The sequence below is a fragment of the Mixophyes fleayi genome, chromosome 5 (assembly GCF_038048845.1).
Source record: "Mixophyes fleayi isolate aMixFle1 chromosome 5, aMixFle1.hap1, whole genome shotgun sequence".
NCBI classification, from domain to species: domain Eukaryota; kingdom Metazoa; phylum Chordata; class Amphibia; order Anura; family Limnodynastidae; genus Mixophyes; species Mixophyes fleayi.
This window is the reverse complement of record NC_134406.1, coordinates 232,906,585-232,927,147: the sequence shown is the minus strand read 5'-3', so window position 1 is coordinate 232,927,147 and position 20,563 is coordinate 232,906,585. Positions and strand designations below refer to the sequence as shown.

General features: G+C 40.2%; 1 protein-coding gene across 1 annotated transcript; it reads left to right on the top strand.

Moving 5' to 3' along the window:
• Nucleotides 1–3,870: 3,870 nt before the first annotated feature.
• On the top strand, nt 3,871–20,058 carry LACTB2 (lactamase beta 2). The gene is made up of 7 exons (XM_075213633.1): nt 3,871–4,044; nt 4,911–5,074; nt 5,834–5,960; nt 7,437–7,615; nt 9,181–9,329; nt 11,179–11,260; nt 19,789–20,058. The coding sequence occupies exons 1-7, from the start codon at nt 3,920–3,922 to the stop codon at nt 19,830–19,832; spliced, it is 870 nt and encodes a 289-aa protein (XP_075069734.1). The 5' UTR covers nt 3,871–3,919; the 3' UTR covers nt 19,833–20,058.
• The last annotated feature ends 505 nt before the right edge of the window (nt 20,059–20,563 follow it).

The following is a 20,563-nucleotide window of genomic DNA, read 5'->3' as shown; positions in this document are numbered from 1 at the left end:
TTCTGATCTATTAAATGGCATCTTTAATCATTGACAACGGTGTATGTGGAGGTTCTCTTACAATAAGAGACTAAAGAACTTGTTTAAAAATTGGAAAACATAACATGGAATTGTTTTGCATTTAAACATGGATAACATAAACCACTATTGTGTTACTCATCCAAGCTATGGCAGCCACCCACTAAACTACGTGGACAATTCAAAACCTTGAGTTTTATTTCACACTTCTTCTCGCTCTTACCCTGGTACATAGGCAAACCGAGGGGGGTTTCCTAGTGCCTGGAAACCCCCTCCAAGCCTGGGGCACTGTATAAGTGAGGTGGCTAGACCCTGCCCCCGCTTCACACGGCTCTGCTTGAAAAGGGAGAGCTGCGTGCACCTAACAGTAGTACATGCAGCATTGCCCATGTATATTACAGGGATAGGAAGAGTTGGAGAGCAGCCAAGCACTGTCTAATATTATAGCCATGCCCCCATGCATGCTGGTCAGGCCCACTGGTGGCGTGGTGTGGAAACCCCCCTCTACAAATCCTGCGTTTGCCCCTGTGGTAGGAGTTTTACAACTCCCTAGGCCTATGGTATCCAGGACATTGGACCCCTAGATTCTACTAGTTAGGGCAGACTCCGGACAAGATGCCCATGGTACAGAAGTTGTTTTATAAGGCACCCTACCACCGATCCCCCACTATCCTCCCACCGAGCCCCCACAATCCACCACATGCTCTGAGCCCCACATATGTGGTGGCTCGTTATTGATTGTGGGGTCTATTAATGTAATGTGGGGTTAGTGAGGCTATTAATATATTGTAGGGCCTGTTAATGAAATAGGGGGTCTTTATTAAATGTGGGGGCTACTAACTGAATGTTGGGGCTTATTGGGGGAAGTAGGACAATTTATTAAATGCAGATGCTATTAATTTGTTATTGGGACTCGATGGGTGGGAAGGAGGCCTACTTATAAAATGGGGTTGCAATTAATTTAATGTCAGGGCTGGTTGGGGTTAAGAAAATCTGCTTAATTAATGTAAATTATATTCAGTTAATTTTGAGGCTTATTTAGGGAAAGGAGATACAATTATTAAATGTGCACTGTATTAATTTAATGTTAAGGCTCATTGGGGGAAAGGATGCATAATTATTAAATGTCCAATGCTGGTGGTACAGTCCCAATTTTAAGGAAGAGTTCCCTATTACTTTTCAAGGGGTATGCTGCTCTATTAGTGAAGGGGGAGCTGCGTGCACCCAATCCACCACAGCCCCTTGATTAGGAAGCAGTTTGCACTCGGATTAAGCAGACCAGTATTATTCAAACTGTCGCCCTCCAGTTGTTTTGCAATTACAAGATCCACCGCCCCTTATATGCTGGGGCTTGTAGTTGCACGACTGCTGGAGCTTGCTGGGGGGATGTCAGGTGAATTATCTTTGGGAATATGATGATGTCTGAGGGTGCAGCAGGGAATTAAGTTCTGTTCTATCTGTGAATAGAATAATATAAGTGGTGAGGAACAGAGTTCTATGTTTATGCTTATGTGGGAGAACATAAGATTGCTCAGTGCTATCTGTCTGGGGGAATTTACACTATATGGACAAATGTATTTTGCTACACTTGTTAATTATTGAATTGAGGTGTTTCAATCAGACCCGTTGCCAGAGATGTATAACATCAATCACCTAACCATAAAGGGGTATATTTACTAAAGTGCGGGTTTGAAAAAGTGGAGATGTTGCCTATAGCAACCAATCAGGTTCTAGCTGTCATTTTGCAGAATGTACTAAATAAATAACAGCTACAATCTGATTGGTTGCTATAGGCAACATCCCCACTTTTTCAAACCCGCAGTTTAGTAAATCTAGCCCAAAGTCTCTGTTTGCAAACATTTGTGATACTAAATGAGTCATTCTGAAGAGCTCAGGGACTTCAAGCGTGGTACTGTGATAGGATGCCACCTCTGTAATAAGACTTCGTGAAATTTCATCCCTGCTGGATATTCCACAGTCAGCTGTAAATGATATTATTAGAAAGTGGAAGCATTTTTGAATAACAGCAACTCAGCCATGAAGAGGAAGACCACGTAAAATCACAGAGAGGGGTCAACGACTGCTAAGGCGCATGGTGCGAAAAAGTCGCCAACACTCTACTGATTCCATAGCTGAAGTGTTACGAACTTCTACCAGCATTAATGTAAGCACAAAAACTGTGCGGCGGGAGCTTAATGGAATGGGTTTCCATCAGGGCCATCTTTTCCATTGGGAACGATGGGCAGGTGCCCGGGGGCCCAACGGGCAAGGGGGCCCCATAGGCAGGGCTCCTAATTAGAATAAATAATCCTGCAAAAGAAAAAACCTGCAAAAAAAACCTTCAAGGGTCACTGAGCAAGTACATCTATCTATCTCTATCTCTATATATCTATATCTATATCTGTATCTCTATACATATATATATATATATATATATATATATATATATATATATATATATATATATATATATATATATAGGGGCCCCGGTGCACTGCTTTGCCCGGGGTCCCATAATGTTGTTAAGATTTGTCCTGGTTTCCATGGCCGAGCAGTTGCATGCAAGCATCACATCACCAAGACCAATACCAAGGGTCGGATGGAGTGGCGTAAATCACACCAACACTGGACTGTGGAGCAGTGGAAACATTTTCTGTGGAGTGACGAATCACCCTCTATGTTTGGCAGTCAGATGGGCAAGTCTGGGTTTGGCAGGTGTTGGGAGAACGTTACCTGCCTGACTGCATTATATCAACTGAGAAGTTTGGTGGAGGAGGGATAATGTTATTGGGCTGTTTTTCAGGGTTTGAGCTAGGCCCCTTATCTCCAGTGAAGGGCAATCTTAATGCTTCAGCATACCAAGTCATTTTGGACAATGCTATTCTTCCAACTTTGTGGCAGCAATTTGGGGAAGGCAATTTTCTATTCCAACATTACTATGCCACAGTGCATAAAGCAAGGACTACAAAGACATGGTTTGATAAGTTCGGTGTGGAAGAACTTGATTGGCCCGCACTGAGCCCTGACCTCAACCTCAAAAGAGTGGAAGCTGTTATCTCAGCAAAAGGGGGTACAACTCCATATTAAAGTATATGTATTTAAAACAATGTCAACTTTTCTGTACCAGTCAAAAGGCCAGGACCAAGAAATAAAAAGTGATGAAAGAAGATTAAAAGTGCTTAGTGCTCGTAAAGTACTCTGTTCACAGTGAGGGTGGAGCAGGTTCCCCATCACCAGTGAATTTTTAGACACCCCTGGCTCCCTTTAAACCAGGGCACATCAGCACCTTGGGCTCCATACACCACTAGCCCTTTGGCCTATGGACCAGGTGATGTCCCATCGCCTATAGGGGGCATCTTTAAGCCCCTACTATGTACATGGGAATCTACACCTGGGGCTAAATGTATCAAGCTGCGAGTTTGAAAAGTGGAGATGTTGCCTATAGCAATCAATCAGATTCTAGCTATTATTTTGTAGAATGTACTAAATAATGACAACTTGAATCTGGTTGCTATAGGCAACATCTCTACTTTTCAAACTCGCAGCTTGATACATTTACCCCCAGATCTTAACGTAATGGTTGAGAAGCGATTAATGTACGCAGGGAATTGAAATCTCCCTGAATCGTTCTCACTATTGTAATGAAGAGCAATAGACGTTGTGACACCTCTATAATGAAAGCTCCATGTATTACTCATCATAACAATATAAGTGTGTTTATACAATGTAATAGTATTTCCAGGCAGTGCACAGCTGATAGATAATACAGACACCGCTGACCAGCAGGTTTGCAGGCAGTGACAGTGTTAACAGCAGTGACATTCCCTGTTGGCCACGCCCACTATGACGCTGTGAGCGGTGATTGGTCCATACTCCAGGCTGCCCACTGAACCGGACTACCATGGCGCTGTCATTTTTGCCCCGTATAGAGCAGTTGTCCTCCCGGGTGATCCGCGTACTGGGCTGTAACCCCGGGGCCATGACACTGCAGGGCACCAACACATACCTGGTGGGCACCGGCCAGAGGTAAACACAGATCGTCTGTACAAGGCCATGTTGTGCTGCGCCCCTAGCGGACTACAGTGATAGTGCATGGGGTGATAGTGAGCCTGTGATAACTAAGCAGATGGTTGGGGTTTATGGAGTCTGTAATATCACCAGCTATTGTTGTTATGACACCAGGGCAGCGGTGTGTAACCCCCCTCTTCATTCTCCTGTCCTGGAACTGCACACTGACCGCCTGTGTCAGGGAGGGACTGCTGAGACTTGTAGTGCCACAACAGGTGGAGTGCCACTGTCTGTCTTAAAAACAAGTAGAGACATCAATAAGGGGGTCTGACCTTCCATTGCAGTTCAACACTCGTGTTATCCAGTGAACATCTCCTGCAATAATGTATCTCCAACTATACAGCACTTTACTGAATGTCACTCTATCCACCCTCTGTCTCCACAGATCATTGCCTCATTTGCAGAACACAGGCCTCTTACATTATATTACATCCCTCTTTCACTTAACATTCAGTTTTGGGTAGATGGAAAATTCTACATCACCAAAGTTATAATGTATTCATATACTCTGCATCTGTGTGCAATTTTGTGTGCGACATGTCCATTTATTTGCCAGTTGCTGTTTCCTATTCATGTCTGCAGCTGAAATATAATATCATTTACAACTACTCAACAAAATGTGTTATTTAATAATTCCAACTATCGTGTCTATATATAGCTTTTATGGTTGCCACTAAAGTTGTTGCATTACGTCACCAAACACAATAAAATCTGTTCAACATATTTGTAATTCCATTGGTGTGTTTAATGTTTTAAATGTATTGTAATCAAAGAGTGATTTAATACAATGTGGATCTAGTTTAAAGTTCTATTTATCCATTTAGGAGGATACTTATAGACACTGGAGAACCTGCAGTCCCAGAATACCTCAGCTGCCTGAAGCAAGCTCTTAGTGAATCCAGCACTGCCATCCAGGAAGTGATTGTGACTCACTGGCACCATGACCATTCTGGTGGTATAGTGGATATATGCAGGGATGTTGTGAATGGTAGGCTATCGTTTCTTTACTGGTTGTTAGATTAACTAAAGTGAAACTAATATAGACATATTAGTGAACTGTCCATTTATCCATGCATGTAGCTGCATTGTTTGCCTTTAGACATATTTTGTTTCAAAGAAATTAGACAATCAGAGCAATAACCATAATTTTTTTGGGACATTTTTCTTTCTGAACGTATGCAGCACACTTACCATCATGAAAGAGCTCAGCACTGCAGCGACTAAGCACCAGAACAGCATACTTTATGTATAAAGTAAGGATTCAATTAATCTCCTTGTCTCATTATTTGTTAAATGGATTCTCATCATACCAGTCTGTGGCCAACCTCACATTATAATATCCTGCTCACTGCTGATATTAGGTAGGGCACATTCCCACCCTCAATATTGCCAGAACACTGTGTGATATGTTACACTGACTGCACATGCGTGGACTTGGTCACAGGTAACTGTGCTGGTCATACAATGCACACATATAAGAGTGCTGTGGCCTTATAATGTTAATAATGTCATATCCTCAGTGCTCCCCTTCTGTATGTTGCCTATACATAAAGTGTACTTACAGGGGATGAGTGTAGGTATTACTGCAGAAAAGCTCATAGGATAACTCCTGATGAAAGACTTTTGTATCCATTTGTTTGTATATGTCTTTTGCATATTGAATACTAACAATGGGCCATCAAAGTACATCTGTGTGCAAATACCTTAATTTTTTTTAAATAATAATTGATCACTTCTCTTGCCAAAGGGTCAGACCTCCGTGTTAGTAAACTTCCTCGCAACCCCCACAAAGAAGAGGTCATCGGAACAGGCGAGCAAAAGTACAAGTATCTTAAAGATGGAGATATGATAACAACTGAAGGAGCAACTCTGCAGTAAGTGCACGGACACCACAGGTAGAAGCCTAGTCACCATTTATGTCACAGAACATGGTTTAGTGTATGTAATGTAGAATGGTGTAGACCTACAGCACTGTGATCTAGCACTGTAAGTATTCATTGTACAGCTGTTACAAAAAGGCCCACTGCTTCTGATGTATAAAGCCACTGGCCGAGAGTCCTGTATACAATCTACCGGGAAAGACCTGAACCTTCATTCACAAACTGACTATAACTCCATTGTAATTAGATATACCTAAGTTGGTAGTGCTTAGTTCTTAGTAAGATTTATTTCTAAAATGCTGCTCAGCCCCTGTTTGTCCCTACTTGAACCTTTTTTGAGTTAAAATATTCTAAATATTACTAAATTGTAAAAAAAAAATAATAATTCTAAAACTTTGGGCATAAACTTCTTACTATGATTGTGTATTATCACTTCCTATCAGGCAGTGGAATCCTGAGATTAGGCAGCAGTGGTGTTGGATGTTATGCATAGTTCATGTGAATTAAATATACTAGAAAATATATCCTCTATCAGTGCACTCTTCCTTTTTGCTGGAGATCAAATGACTTATTTACAATTTTTTTTTCTTTATCAGTTTTCAATTTTAGTGTTTAGTCTCTTAAAATTGCACCCTCTATGCAAGTGTGTTTTAATTAAGTGACCTGATGTAGGACCCTGCTGTCCCTCATTACACACAGCACCTGCTTTGTTCCAGTGTGTGTACAGATAATACATCTCCTCATTTACAGTGTTGGGGAAGTTCGTAATGATGGCTAACAAAAAAAAAATAGAAATAAATGTAATTGTTCTTTTAAATCTGTCATTTGTGATTTTGATTGTGTGGGATGTAAACTGTAAGGCTTAATATTTTTTTTGAAATACAGTGCTAATTGTACAAATGTATTGTAAGCCATAGCAAACAGCCCTCCAAACTCATGTTGTGTATAGTCTCTAAAATATTTAGATTGATGCATGTAGTTTAAAATCTGTCATTCTAGGAACAGTCACTACTACTGTCCATGCTTAGAATCTTAATAGGAAGGACTTTTTGGGCTGATGTGGTCCCAGATTGGAATTGTGCTGTGTGTGAAGTTACAAACAATCAATTTCACCTAAATCACTCTGAATTAGGTCATTATGTGCGTGTCCATGTTGGTGGCCAAGGCTAAAGTATCGGCCTTTAGTAGCTATCTTAGTACATTTATATTATACATGGTTGATACTGCTTGGCTTTCTTTGCTGTAGAATATCTCAATCATTAACTTGCGTCAACCTTTGTCCTATGTGTATCATTACTGTCCATGTCCAGCATACATGGTACGGCTTAAAGACATACAATGCAAGAAAATACATCCTGTTTGAATATGAGCGTGCAATCTAATTCTGCTCAGCCAATAAAGGGTATCAGTGTAACTATCTTATCTCAGAAAAATCAGGAGATACTTAACTAGTCTTTGTTTTATTTTTAGAGTTCTGTATACACCTGGACATACAGATGATCACATGGCTTTACTTTTACTGGAAGAAAATGCCATCTTCTCTGGGGACTGTATTCTTGGAGAAGGGACAGCTGTGTTTGAGGAGCTGTATGACTACATGAAGTCTTTGCAAAAGCTGCTGGATTTTAAGGCTGACAAAATTTACCCAGGTTGGTGTAGTATACTGTGACATGGGTGTATTGCGTCGAAAGAAGTGGTACTCTTATGCACATTACACCAAGAGAAATGGTAGCACGCCGACTGGGAGGTTGTGATCAGCCTGGGAGGGGTGTGGCCAGTCTGGAGTGGGTGTGTATAGCTCTTAACAAGTGACAGTCCGCCTCCAAGCCCCTACATTCTTTGTTTACTGCGTGCATCTCGTCCTTTGTGCTGCCCGGCTTCCAAATTGTCTTGCTGTGTGGGAAACTGGGACTGAGTCACAAAATTCCCTCACCTTGAATACAATTAATGTCAACCCCTTTCTCTTCCCCTCATGCAATATATTTCCCTCCATTACCTTCCCCTCTTCCCCAATGCAAGTCATCCCCACCCTCCCTCTCCCTCAGTGCAGATAATTGTGCCACTCTCCCTCACAACCTGTAATTTCTCTTCCCAATAAAAGTAAAAAGAACTCAATTTCCTGTGCTGCTCCCCTCTTACGTGATTGGTGCACACAGTCTCCCCAGGCTGTCAGTCAGAGGTAGAGACTTTAGATTCTCTCTCTTCTGTATAGTGAGTGTACTGTGTGATGATGTCAATGCACCCGCGAAAAGAGTACGAGTATGGAACCCCCTATGTCCTAATGGGAGGTGCAGGGTTGTGGCCATAAATTTCAAGGCCGCCTAACTGGATGCATACAACCATTTGGTAATAAAGCAAAATTAATTGATCTTTTAGTCCCCCGGCTACCTCAAGGCTGATGAGCTCTCATACAAGCCTAGTGAATCATTGTCAAACTGGTTTTTTTGCCCTGACTGATTAATTCCGATCTGATTGTAATTGTCACATCAGTGTGTTAGTGCTGTCAGCACATGATTCACACGTAATCCAGCTGGATTTATGGGGAGTGCTTGGAAATGATACTGTTATGTGTGATTGGATCATTTTCAGGCATTGTGCATCTTTAAAGGGCACACATACAGTGATATGTACCTAGTTTCCCAATGTCTCTGGGGATATCGAAATGTGTGTGGTCAGCAATAATTTGTGGAGAACGATAGACTCCGATTTATTTTATTTATTTATTTATTAATAGACTTTAAATTCAAGTACAAATTTGAAACAGATGCTATACATATGTCAAGGTAGAAAATTAATGTTTTCAAAAGCTGGTTAGATGTCACGATCACCTGAAAATATAATAATTACATGAGGGCTGCCTTACTTACATTAGTGGCCCAAGGCCGGGAATCCTAACACTCAGCCCCGGCAACTAACAGCAGGTGGGATTCCGCTACCAAACTTGTCCATCACATTAGGTGCTGCCTTTCAATCCACTGGGATAGCTACATGTTGTGATTTTTGCAAAATAAGATATGGGATAACTGAGGGTCCTCCCCTATGGGAGGGGGAGTAGTAACATTTTCTTAAATTAAATAAGTGGGTACTTTCTGTATTATATTATATTTTTTTGGTCCTTTATTATGTTCCAAGTTTAATAAATATTATTATTGTTAATATGTTAATATTATATTTTAATAAACCACTTATTTATGTTTTCACCTTTAACCTTCAGGTCATGGCCCAGTTGTTCAAGGTGCAAGAGCCAAAATTCAGGAGTATATTTCTCACAGACAGGCTCGGGAGCAGCAAATTCTTCAAGCTTTGCAAGAGAATTCGGGCAAATGGCTGACAGCCATGGAACTTGTTAAGATTGTATACAAGGTAAATGGCCACATATCAGCAACTTGTTATAGTTAGTCTGGGTACACACCACAAAAATTTCTCCCGATGCAATATAGTTAACGATTTTACCAACAACTGAACAAAAAAAGTCCCTATCAGCATACTGATTCATGTGCATACACTATACACGTTTTACACGATTCACCTTCATATCTGTGCTCCTCATCTGTCATAACCATCTGCTGAAAGGATTGTGACTCTGCACACTCCATAGAGATCTACACTACCGGTTGTGAGTGCATACACACTGCAGAATGTGCCTGACATTGTTCCATCGTTGAATAAGATTTTTAGTCCAGTGTAAAAATCAAATGAAACGATACGATGTGCTTTGGAACGATAATCATTCATCGTTGTCGCTAACACACTTAGCCGATATGGTCCAAACGGTTGGTTATCGTGTGATTGGCCCTATAATCAGCTGACGAACTTGAAGTGTGTACCCAGCCTTAGACTGTAGAGCAGCAATTCAGAAAACCTCTAGAAAAAAAGAGGCAACTGTATTCATTTTGTTCTTGGGACAACATATGAAAGATGGTTGAAAGGTCAATCTGTACTCAGGTGGATATAACAATCCAGTGTAATAACAGAAATTCACAACATCTCTGAATCAACACAGCACATTCAGATCACACACACACAATGGTTTTGAGATAATTTACGTTTTTGCACTTTGATAAAAACAAATTGCTGCAAACGCTAGAGCAATAAAAACAATGGTATTTCCTTGTAGAGGTACTGGAATATTACAATGCTGTTTGTAGGATTGTTGTCTTTTATATCTCTTATTAAAAATCCTCATAGTTTCCTATGCAGAAGCATAATTAATACTAGATAATTTGGGGATTGGGCTGCAACATGACGGATGAGGTTCAATGTGGATAAATGTAAGGCTATACGTTTAGGGACTAAATATAAGGTTACACCATAGGTGGGACAATCATAGACAAATAGAAGGGGAGGGGGTTCCTAGTGCCTGGAAACCCCCCTCCAAGTCTGGGGCACTGTATAATTGAGGTGGCTGGACCCTGCTCCCACTTCACACAGCTCTGCTTGAAAAGGGAGAGCTGCGTGCACCTAACAGTAGTGCACGCAGCATTGCCCATGTATATTATGGGGATAGGAAGAGTTGGAGAGCAGCCAAGCACTGTCTAAAATTATAGCCACGCCCCCATGCATGCTGGTCATGCCCACTGGCGGCGTGGTGTGGAAACCCCCCTCTACAAATCCTGCGTTTGCCCCTGACAATGTTGATTGAATCCATGATGGAAAATGATCTTCTAATCTTAGCATCAACAACAACAGTATGTAGTATCTGTGTCACACCTTTCTTTAACAATATTCCCCTATCGATGAAATGATAAATTTTTTATGACATTGCTGCCTGTACGCGTGAAACCATACCCACGCCTGACATGAAGTAAGCTGGGAAGGGTGGGCAGGAACTTATAAGGGCGATCCGCGGCCACGTGTAGAAAGGTAGCTGGTCCCTGGGTAAGCATTGGCATGATTGTACAGAAGTGCAAATGTGAATTCAGGAACAAAAAATGTGGATGAATGTGGGCCAGCTTTAGTGCTGTGTACCAGCACAGGATAGCCACTAGGGGGCCCATAGGATAGATCATCTGCTATATGAAAACCCAATAGCAAAAGAAATATGTAATGTGTTCCACAAACTATTAACCAGACAACATCATTTTATTTGTGTCATGCAGACGTCCTACAAAGTGAATATATTTTTCTGTACCACAACTTTTGCATTGTTGATTTTTTTTTTTTCCCTTCCATAAATAACAAGTATTTAATATTGCTTGTATTGTTGTCACAGGATACTCCGGAGTATTTGCATCCAGCTGCAGAAATCAACCTTACTCATCACTTACAGAAACTACATAAGGAAGAAAAAATAGGTACATTTGTTTGTTTATTTATGTACGTACATATTCTGTTATAAATAGGGGTAGATCCAGGGGGAGATGATTGAGGCGATCGTCTTCTCTAGCACACTGCCCCCTCCAGTGCGTTGGGACAGTCGTCGCCCCCTGAGCCTTTTTCCTCACTGGCTGTGGGGCGTGACATCATCACGTTGCGACGCTGTCAGCGAGGAGCTGCGCTGAGAGGAGCTGCTGGCAGAGTATAACACAGAACCAAAGACCATAGATAGGTAAGCAAAGAATTGTGTGATGAGGGAGCAGCAGTGTGATGAAGGGGGGACTGGAGAGGGGGAGCAGTCGGGGCTAATCAATAAACCGCCCCCCCCTTAAAGAAAAGCCTAGATCTGCCCCTGATTATGCAGTATTTTACCAAGAAGAAACACATTGACATCTCATTTTCAAGTACATGCAGGATCGGAGTCTGTGCTCTCTGACAGGGATTCCCATAGAATAGTGATATCACTCCTGGATCCTCACCCTTTACTTACACCGTCGCCAGAGCCGCAGAGCCAACATCCACATTCCTACATGAACCAGAGCACACCCTTCTTTTTGTTTTGTTTTTTAACCTCAATGGTTTTTATTGAATCTTTTCCAAAATTTAGGGATGCAGCAAGCCAGAAGCGAGGGTGGGGTGTAGTAGAACATAGAAGGGGGTGGTACATAGGAGGGACGGACACATTATTGTAGTAATACAGATACATTTTGTTCCTTCATAATTGTTTTAGATATAATTTTGAATTTTAGTTGTTCGCTATTGTGTTATATTTGTGTTGTGTGCTATGGTTTGATTAGGGTAAACAATCTAAGAAGTTGTTTGTCTGGATACTAGACAACCCTTCTCCGTCTGTCACATACTAGTGCAATATGTACCCGTGTATAACTGGAGAAGCGCCAGTGGAGTAGGGTAAGCCTAAAGTTTCTATTTCCAAGCTATATTGGATTTGGGAAACAATCTTGCTAATAGTTCGAAGTGAGGGATTTTTAGAGCGACCGCTTTTTCTATTAACAAGTCTGGGGGGCTATGCAGCAAACCCACCTGCATAAACTAATGTATTTGAGTAGAATGCCCACACAACCTTTCAATGCCACCGTGCCCATGCCCAAGACTAACAGGTTATCTAAGTGAGGACACAAAGCACCGCCAATAAGGATAGATACACAATGAAGAATTTTCCAACCGACGTGTTATCAATAATGACTTTCCCTTCGACCGAAGTTCCAAACACTCAGATGATTAATGCGTACACATTAGTCACGTGTTAGACGATTAACGAAAGAGCGACCCTCCGGGAAATGACTTTTCACCACCATATTGTCGTGAGCAAAGATTAGAAATTTGTGCACACTTAAATGACTATGAAACGATATCGCCACAAAATTTAAATAATGGGCAGAGCATGTTCAATAGTAACCACCCCAAACCTCATAAATAACGTGTGTTATATACAAAAATGTATTTAATTATGGCAGACAAATGTAATACACGTATTTAACCTTTTTATGAATGTGTATTGAGTGTACAATAAAGTGACACATAGCTATAATTAAGGAGGCAGACATAAGCAATAGACATATAAATAAAACTTTGTTTGTTATAAGACTACACTGACAAAGGTTTATAATTAAACTGGCAGATATATGCTGTACGCATTAATGTAATAGACACCTGTTATTGCTTTACCGCTAGAAGCACCTAATTACAAAATGAGTGACGTGCGGTCACCACAACACGTGGAACTGGTACAGGCATCAGAAATTAACATACACACGCCCCCAAAGGAGTCACAGCTCGAGGAACTATCAGCACTTGGTCATGGATCTATTGGAAAATTATATGGACTACATGATCGTTGGGTGGATTGGTCGGAAAATGTTAAACAGTACGACCAACCAAATGAGTCGACAATCAGCACATTGGCACGACTTTAGCCCACTATACACACTAACCCGACTTGCGACCGTATGTCGGCTGATTTGCCCAATTATTGGACGAAAATGCTTCAGTGTGTAACCAGCCTAGATGATTCCACTTTCTTCCCAGCGACGCCCTCCCCAATCAGTGGAATCTGGTTTTGAGACAAAGGCCTTCCTGCGCCATCCTCCGTTTGAGCACATGTATGTAAATGTAGACATATATGGTGTCTATGCACTCAGCAGTCTTGCTGTTTGATATAGTGCAGATGATTTAAATGAGGTTTTAAACAGTGTTTTGTAATTTTTTTTTATTCCTTATTTTGTATCTTTTTTTTCAGTTTGAAAATCTTGAAATATCTTTTTTGATTGTCTGCAGCATGTAGTTTCAGAAAGTACATGGGTTTATAGGGCATCAGAATTGTTTTGGAATTGTAATTTTAAGCTTTTCTTTTGGTGGATTTTAATGGTGAATAGTGCTTTCTAAGCACTATTAGGCTTGTTGGCTCTGCTGCTGATGTGAGAGCTACTTATGTTGATATTCACAGGAGTGGGAGAATTTTGAACCTGTATCGTGTCACTTTTTTTATCAAGTGAGGACAGTTCTTGACCTAATCACACTGTGTTAAATGCTTGTTGTTTTTCCTCTAGTGTCTAAAACATGATGTGTAGATGGATGTTGTCATGTCCCGCCTCCCAGTTAGTGATGTTGTAACTTAGAACAGAACATAAAATCTGAGTAGAGTAAGGAAGGTCTAGTTATTCAGTGTCCACCAACAATGCAGTAGAATTTCCACTGTGCTGGAAACTTATCCACAATGGTTATAGTTCCAGAGTACAGAAAATTCAGTTATGTGATTGAAAAAGTCAGCTCTTCACATTGTACAGACAGCTGAGAGATTGTGCACAAGTACACAGTAAAGAACAATTAATGTAGCTGTATACTTTAAGGAACAAATTATTACAGTCATAATGGTACTAAAAGCAGAAGCTACCATACTGAGTCATATTGAGAAGCGAGATGCAAATATATACCCAACAAGATTTTTCTACTGCAAAATAAAGTGTTCAGGCAGTAAGAGAAGACGTTCCACCACATATTACAGCACAGCAAGCTATATTACAAAAATACCTGAACAAATTAATCAGGATGCCATGAGTGTAATAGTACAAACGCTGAATACAGCACAAACTAGTTATGGGAGTAATCAAAATACTGCAAAAGACACCTGCCAAAATGTTGCACAGGCCAATAGGGGGCGCCCTCTAGACAAAAAAGTAAACTCAAGTGAGAAATAAATAATTTCAAATGGAGAAAGAAAGAAAATGCCACAATATATGCAGCAGTCTGGATCACTGGCTGAGCAAATGAAGAACACTAGAGGAACGAATAGAAGAAGTGGAAGTTGTATCTGACAATACGAGGTTTCCCAGAAGCATTGTATGGTGTGTGCAGGAGTTTTGTAATGTGGTTGAGTTGAGTACTGGGAAAGTACTCCGTGCACTTCTATAGAAGAAACAAAGGTAAAATAATGATTTATTACATACTGACCACATGCAGTGCTTCAAAAGTAATATTTTTCTGTGGGAAAAACAGGTGGTTGTTTTGCAAAAGATTATTACTCAAAAGTAATATAAAACTTTTCTGAAAGAGAGGTAATATGCAGTTATCTAAGTCTAAAAAATATCAGGAGAAAGAAAAAATAACGAGAGAATATTGGTCATAGATCATTAAGATAAAGGCACAAATACCACTGAAGACACATTTTTGCCACATATGTGAAACAGGGACAAAATTTAAAATTAACAAGTTATGTCCATTGGTCGTGGATCTTCAAGTCATTAGACTGGACAACTAGAATGTTCAGGAACTATGTTCCAGTGCATTATATGTCTGTGGTGACGACAGATGGAATTTCAATAGTGGAAGTAGGTACAATACAACTCAAGCCATATGACGATCAGGACTGTCTCCAGTTTTTAAAAAATTATATATGTAAAGTTAAAAGGAGTGAAGACATATTATTTAGTGCGTCAAATCACTCTGGTATTTACAGAACTGGCACAAAGCCACGAATGTGCCAATATTGTTTGATGTGATGAGAGTGAACTGAGGCAAGAATATTGTTTTTTGAGATTGAATTTACTATGGTCAACACAGATTACGTGACCAGAGAGGTTAGTTACAATTCCAACCACTCAGTCTTATTAAAGCAGTATTCAAAATGTCATGGAGAAACCAGCTTATACAGAGAGGGCATTAAAGTCTGACCAAGCAGAAAGACAGATAAAGGCTGCAGCTTCTCACCAACAAATGAAAACCTGGGAGCTAGTACCAAGTACATAAGAAATGAAAGTTATGAAGTCTGGCTGTTTTTCTGTCTTCGTGTCTGTTGATCTGCTTCTCGAATGGGATGTACAGAGAGATGTTATCACTTCCTGCCTCCATGTCAGTGATGTTAGATTAGTATGTGCTAAGTAAAGGCTCTTGTGAAAGGTTTTAATGCAGGGTTTCCCCTGCTACGTGCAGCCGCTTTACCCAGGTCTCTGCAGGCTCTGTAATACAGAACCAGCAAATCAATTAAGTTAAACCACCTTTAGATGGCCATCCAGTATCCAGTTATCATCATCATCAGCTATTTATATAGCGCCACTAATTACGCAGCACTGCACAGAGAACTCATTCACATCAGTCCCTGCCCCATTGGAGCTTACAATCTAAATATCCCTAACATACACACACACACACAGACCAAGAGAGACTAAGGGCAATTTAATAGCAGCCAATTAACCTACTGGTATGTTTTTGAAGTGTGGGAGGAAACCGGAGCACCCGGAGGAAACCCACACAAACACAGGGATAACATACAAACTCCACACAGATAAGGCCATGGTCGAATCGAACTCGTGACCCCAGTGCTGTGAGGCAGAACTGCTAACCACTAAGCCACCGTGCAGTTATAAAAAGTATATTAAAATTTCACTATAGTTCAAAATTGCAGAAATTGTAACGGTTCCATTATTGGGGGAACACAGGCAAAGAGAGAAAAGAAACACAACGAGGCCGGAGGAGATAATACAGAGGTTGATCAGTGTTCTTCTGGTAGCTCGGGTGTTGGGACATTCAAGCCACATTTAATACAGTTTGACAATTGTTTGGCATTGTTAACTTAAAGCAAATTTTTTTCACTAAACATAAATCAGTTATTCTAATTACCACCCCACTGCGCCTGGAAAGGTGGGATGGGGGAGGGGAGGGATGTTCTAATGTTGGCTGAGTAGAGTGTTCACATGCAGCTCATGTAGACCTGTAGAAACTCCTGTTGGGAGGTGAATGTTTTGCCCTTGTTAGAATGCTGGTGTAAGTACCGGCTGATAATGATGACTTGGCTCAAGTACGTTTGTTTTCTCCAATTTACTCCCATTTTTCCGCCACTCTACTTCCGTCCCAATGTGTAGAAATGCTCTGTTTGGGAAATAATCGTTTCAATCATGTCAAGAGGTAGTTTAGATATTATATCTATTTCTGAGTCATGGTACAACAAACGCTATGACTGGGACATTCCCGGTTATACTCTGGTTAGAAAAGACAGAGTAGAGAAAGAGTATTTGTGTAACTCTAGAAGTCATTGAGAGATTTTTTTAATAAGACAACGTATAGACCTCAAGCACCAGGTGAGGGATCGGATGGCTAAATAGATGTAATCACCAAGATATCAATCAAATATGAGGTGACAATTATGGAAGATTTCATTATGCCGGGTGTGGACTGGAATCTTCAATGTGCTAAGCCTGTGTACACACTGCAGTGTTTTCAGACAAGTATTGGGTGAGTCCAATGAGAAACGACTGTCCGGTCCGATATTGCATCAGTGTGTACTCTCCACCGATGACCATTCCAAAGCACAGATCATCGTTTGATTTGACTGTTCAGCAGAACTATAAATCTTGTTAAGCTATGGAACAAGGTCCTTGGAATCCTGCAGTGTGTATGCTCTCACAATCAGGATCTCCATACAGTTTACAGAGCACTGATCTGAGGGTAAATCTTGTAAAACATGTATAGTGTGTACAGATGAATCGGCTTGCTGATCGGGGGTTTTTGTTTTTTTCAGCCATTGGTACGATCGTTGTAGATAACACATTGGTCGGAAAATTCTCTAGTGTGTACCCAGCCTTAGTCAACCAGCAGTAGTTGTATGTTCTTAAAAAGGATTCTGCAGAGGCCCATTATGCATAATTCACATTAAACACAGTCTGTGAGTCCACTTATACTCAATATTCGAAGAACTCACAGACTATGTTTGAAAAGCGATTTATGCTCACTGATTTTCTGACACAAAGATATTAGGTATATGTAAGCACACTTATCCCAGCATAAATACTTATGGAATACTTGATTGTTTCTCCTTATTTATTTGTGAAAGATTTAAGATCGATACCAGTGTAATTTAATATTATTTTTTCATTTATTGCTGTTTGTTTTATGAAATTATGTATCAAAATTAAAAAGTATATTTTCGCAAAGATGATTTTTTTTATATATAATGTATTGTGTGAGCTCTTACCTGTTTATACTGTAGGTGAATTAGTGCTGTGAGTTTGGTAATTTATTCGGTTTAATAAAGACCTGTGTTTATGCCTGAGAAGATATCACCATTTCTGTATTGATATCCTAAAACACATGAGAAGCATGCAATACATTTCTGCTGGTCAGCAGTTTGAAGCAACTACATATGTGTATGGGAATTGCGCCAAGTTGCCAAAACTATTTTTCTTTTATGCAGGTATTATACTGAGGGGACTTGCGAGATTAGTGAATCGGGGATGTATGTTAGCGGCAGACAACCCATTGTAATAATTATTGAAATGCAATATAAAAGAATGGAAGCCAGATAAAGGAATATAAATTAGCAGTGAATAAATAGCAAAAAGTGGACTAATTAGTATGGATTGAGGGGTGTAAGGGAAATAACCGATAAGGAGGAGTAAGAGAAACAATCCGTATAGAGTATAGTGAATGATTTCAAATGAGAAACTAGAAGTGAACAAACAGCAGACACTGAATTAATCAATCAGTATAGACTGAGGGGTGTAAGAGCAACAATTAACAGGCAACAAGCATTTAAAAGAATGTTACAATGTATCTCATTATAGTGTTAACTGTGGAAAAGACTTAGGGCTAGATTTACTAAGCTGCGGGTTTGAAAAAGTGGGGAAGTTGCCTATAGCAACCAATCAGATTCTAGCTTTCATTTATTTAGTACCTTCTATAAAATAACAGCTAGAACCTGATTGGTTGCTATAGGCAACATCCCCACTTTTTCAAACCCGCAGCTTAGTAATTCTAGCCCTTAATGACATTAGAATATACAGCAGGATCAGAGATTTAACATTGATAGGGTTGCAATATTGCAATTACATATTGCAAATATGTAAAATGCACTTTTTGCATGGAATATACAATAGGCTGATTTGTGATTATTAACAGTATATGAATTAAGGGATATTAAGCAAACCCCTCTTATTTATCACATAGAGAGCTGCTACTAAATCTGAGTATGTGGTTAAGAACTGCAATAAAGCAGATTTGCCTTGAAAAATGCAAACATTAATAAAAACATAAGGAGGTTTGAGTACATTAGAAACAATGAGCTCTAGTCATTCACATCAGTCCCTGCCCCATTGGAGCTTACAGTCTATATTCCCTACACACGCGAGGGTACATTGTAGACAGCAGCAAATTAACCTACCAGTAGCACCCGGAGGAAACCCACAGGGAGAAAATACATGCATGCACTCAGAAGATATGGCCATGGTTGGAATTGAACTCATGACTCCAGTGCTGTGAGGCAGCAATGCTTACCCATGTGCCACTGGGTATGAGGCCTAATTGGGATGCTTGATGCTACAAATGTTCCAAGGAGGGCTCCCAGTGGAATAGGCATGCACTAAATTATTATTTTGTGTACTAAAATGTTTGTTTTTTATGGGAGTGTCATTTCTGTTGAAATGAAGTGTGGCAGCTCTACCAAAAAACAACGAACAATGGGAGAACTTTATAAAAATTAGTGCACACACTCTTACCCATAGCAAACAGTCAGATTTTCAGTTGTGGCAGGAAGGGTAGTTTGCTCACAAGTGGAGCAAATGGGTGTAAGTAATTAATTAAGGGTTCAGCTAGTTAGTGCTGAGGAGGAAGCATAAATAGCTGGATCTGTGTTGTGGGCGGGGTGATCGACGCCGACCAGTGGCTGGTGACTAGTGAGGGGACAGAGTGTCTAGATAGCTAGCAGGGTTGCATGGAATTGTAAATACTTTTGTTTGTGTGATTACTGTAAAAGTTGCTGTCTGTACCACCCTGACATCCCTGAATAAACTACAGCAAAGTAGTTCTGTAAAACTGTGTCAGCAGCATTTGTTTGGTGTGCCTGTCACACAGTTTACAAAATGAAAGGAAACATCCGGTTCCAAACAATTACACTACCTTTTTCCAGTGCCAGTTTTCTCATCTGCCATTATATTGCTCTGTGATTGTACTCTATATTACATAGGTGAGATGTATTATTTGTGCACTTGTTTGATTGCAGTACAAGAACAGAACCCCACTGTCCAATGGAAAAGTCGCTTATGAAGAACAGGAAACGACAGAACCTTGGTGAAATCAACTTCTGCAAAATGCTTAACTGATTATGAGCAAAGAACAGATAAGCAGATGTCTTGTCGACTTTCATTAAGCGTTTAAAACTACTAAAAGCCTAATTTCATTTTGCTAATTGTATTTAGTTAAAAAAATGTACTTTATAACAATTTTTTGCTGAACGTTTAATTGTATTTTCTAATAAGTCAAGTGCATTGAAGGTCTCGGAAATTATTTTATTCATATTATGCTAAAATTGAAGAATGTTCACCAGAGTTCAGAAAGACATAGGGCTAGATTTACTAAGCTGCGGGTTTGAAAAAAGTGGGGATGTTGCCTATAGCAACCAATCAGATTCTAGCTTCCATTTATTTAGCACCTTCTACAAAGTGACAGCTAGAATCTGATTGGTTGCTATAGGCAACATCCCCACTTTTTCAAACCCGCAGATTAGTAAATCTAGCCCTTAAACTTATCCACAGAAGTCTGTATCGAGGTTCTTTAAAACGCATCCTAATATAATCTAGTAGAGCACCAGATTGTAACCGGAATTCAATTGGCCGCTTTACTGTCAAAAGTAACGTGGCCTGTGCACCATTTCCGTTAATACGGTAATTTTAACCTGGATTTCTGCTCACGGCACTATTGCCATATTAACGGTATTAGTGCGCAGGATGTGTTCCTTTCGGCAGTAACGCGGCTAATTGACTTCCCCCCTAAGTGTC

What these genes read in the sequence shown, in the direction of transcription:
- LACTB2 (XM_075213633.1), top strand. Translation starts at nt 3,920, where the DNA reads ATGGCGCTGTCATTTTTGCCCCGTATAGAGCAGTTGTCCTCCCGGGTG. An exon ending in ACTGAAGGAGCAACTCTGCA is followed by an intron (nt 5,961 to 7,436) that starts GTAAGTGCACGG and finishes TTTTATTTTTAG; the next exon opens with AGTTCTGTATACACCTGGAC. An exon ending in GGCTGACAAAATTTACCCAG is followed by an intron (nt 7,616 to 9,180) that starts GTTGGTGTAGTA and finishes TTTAACCTTCAG; the next exon opens with GTCATGGCCCAGTTGTTCAA.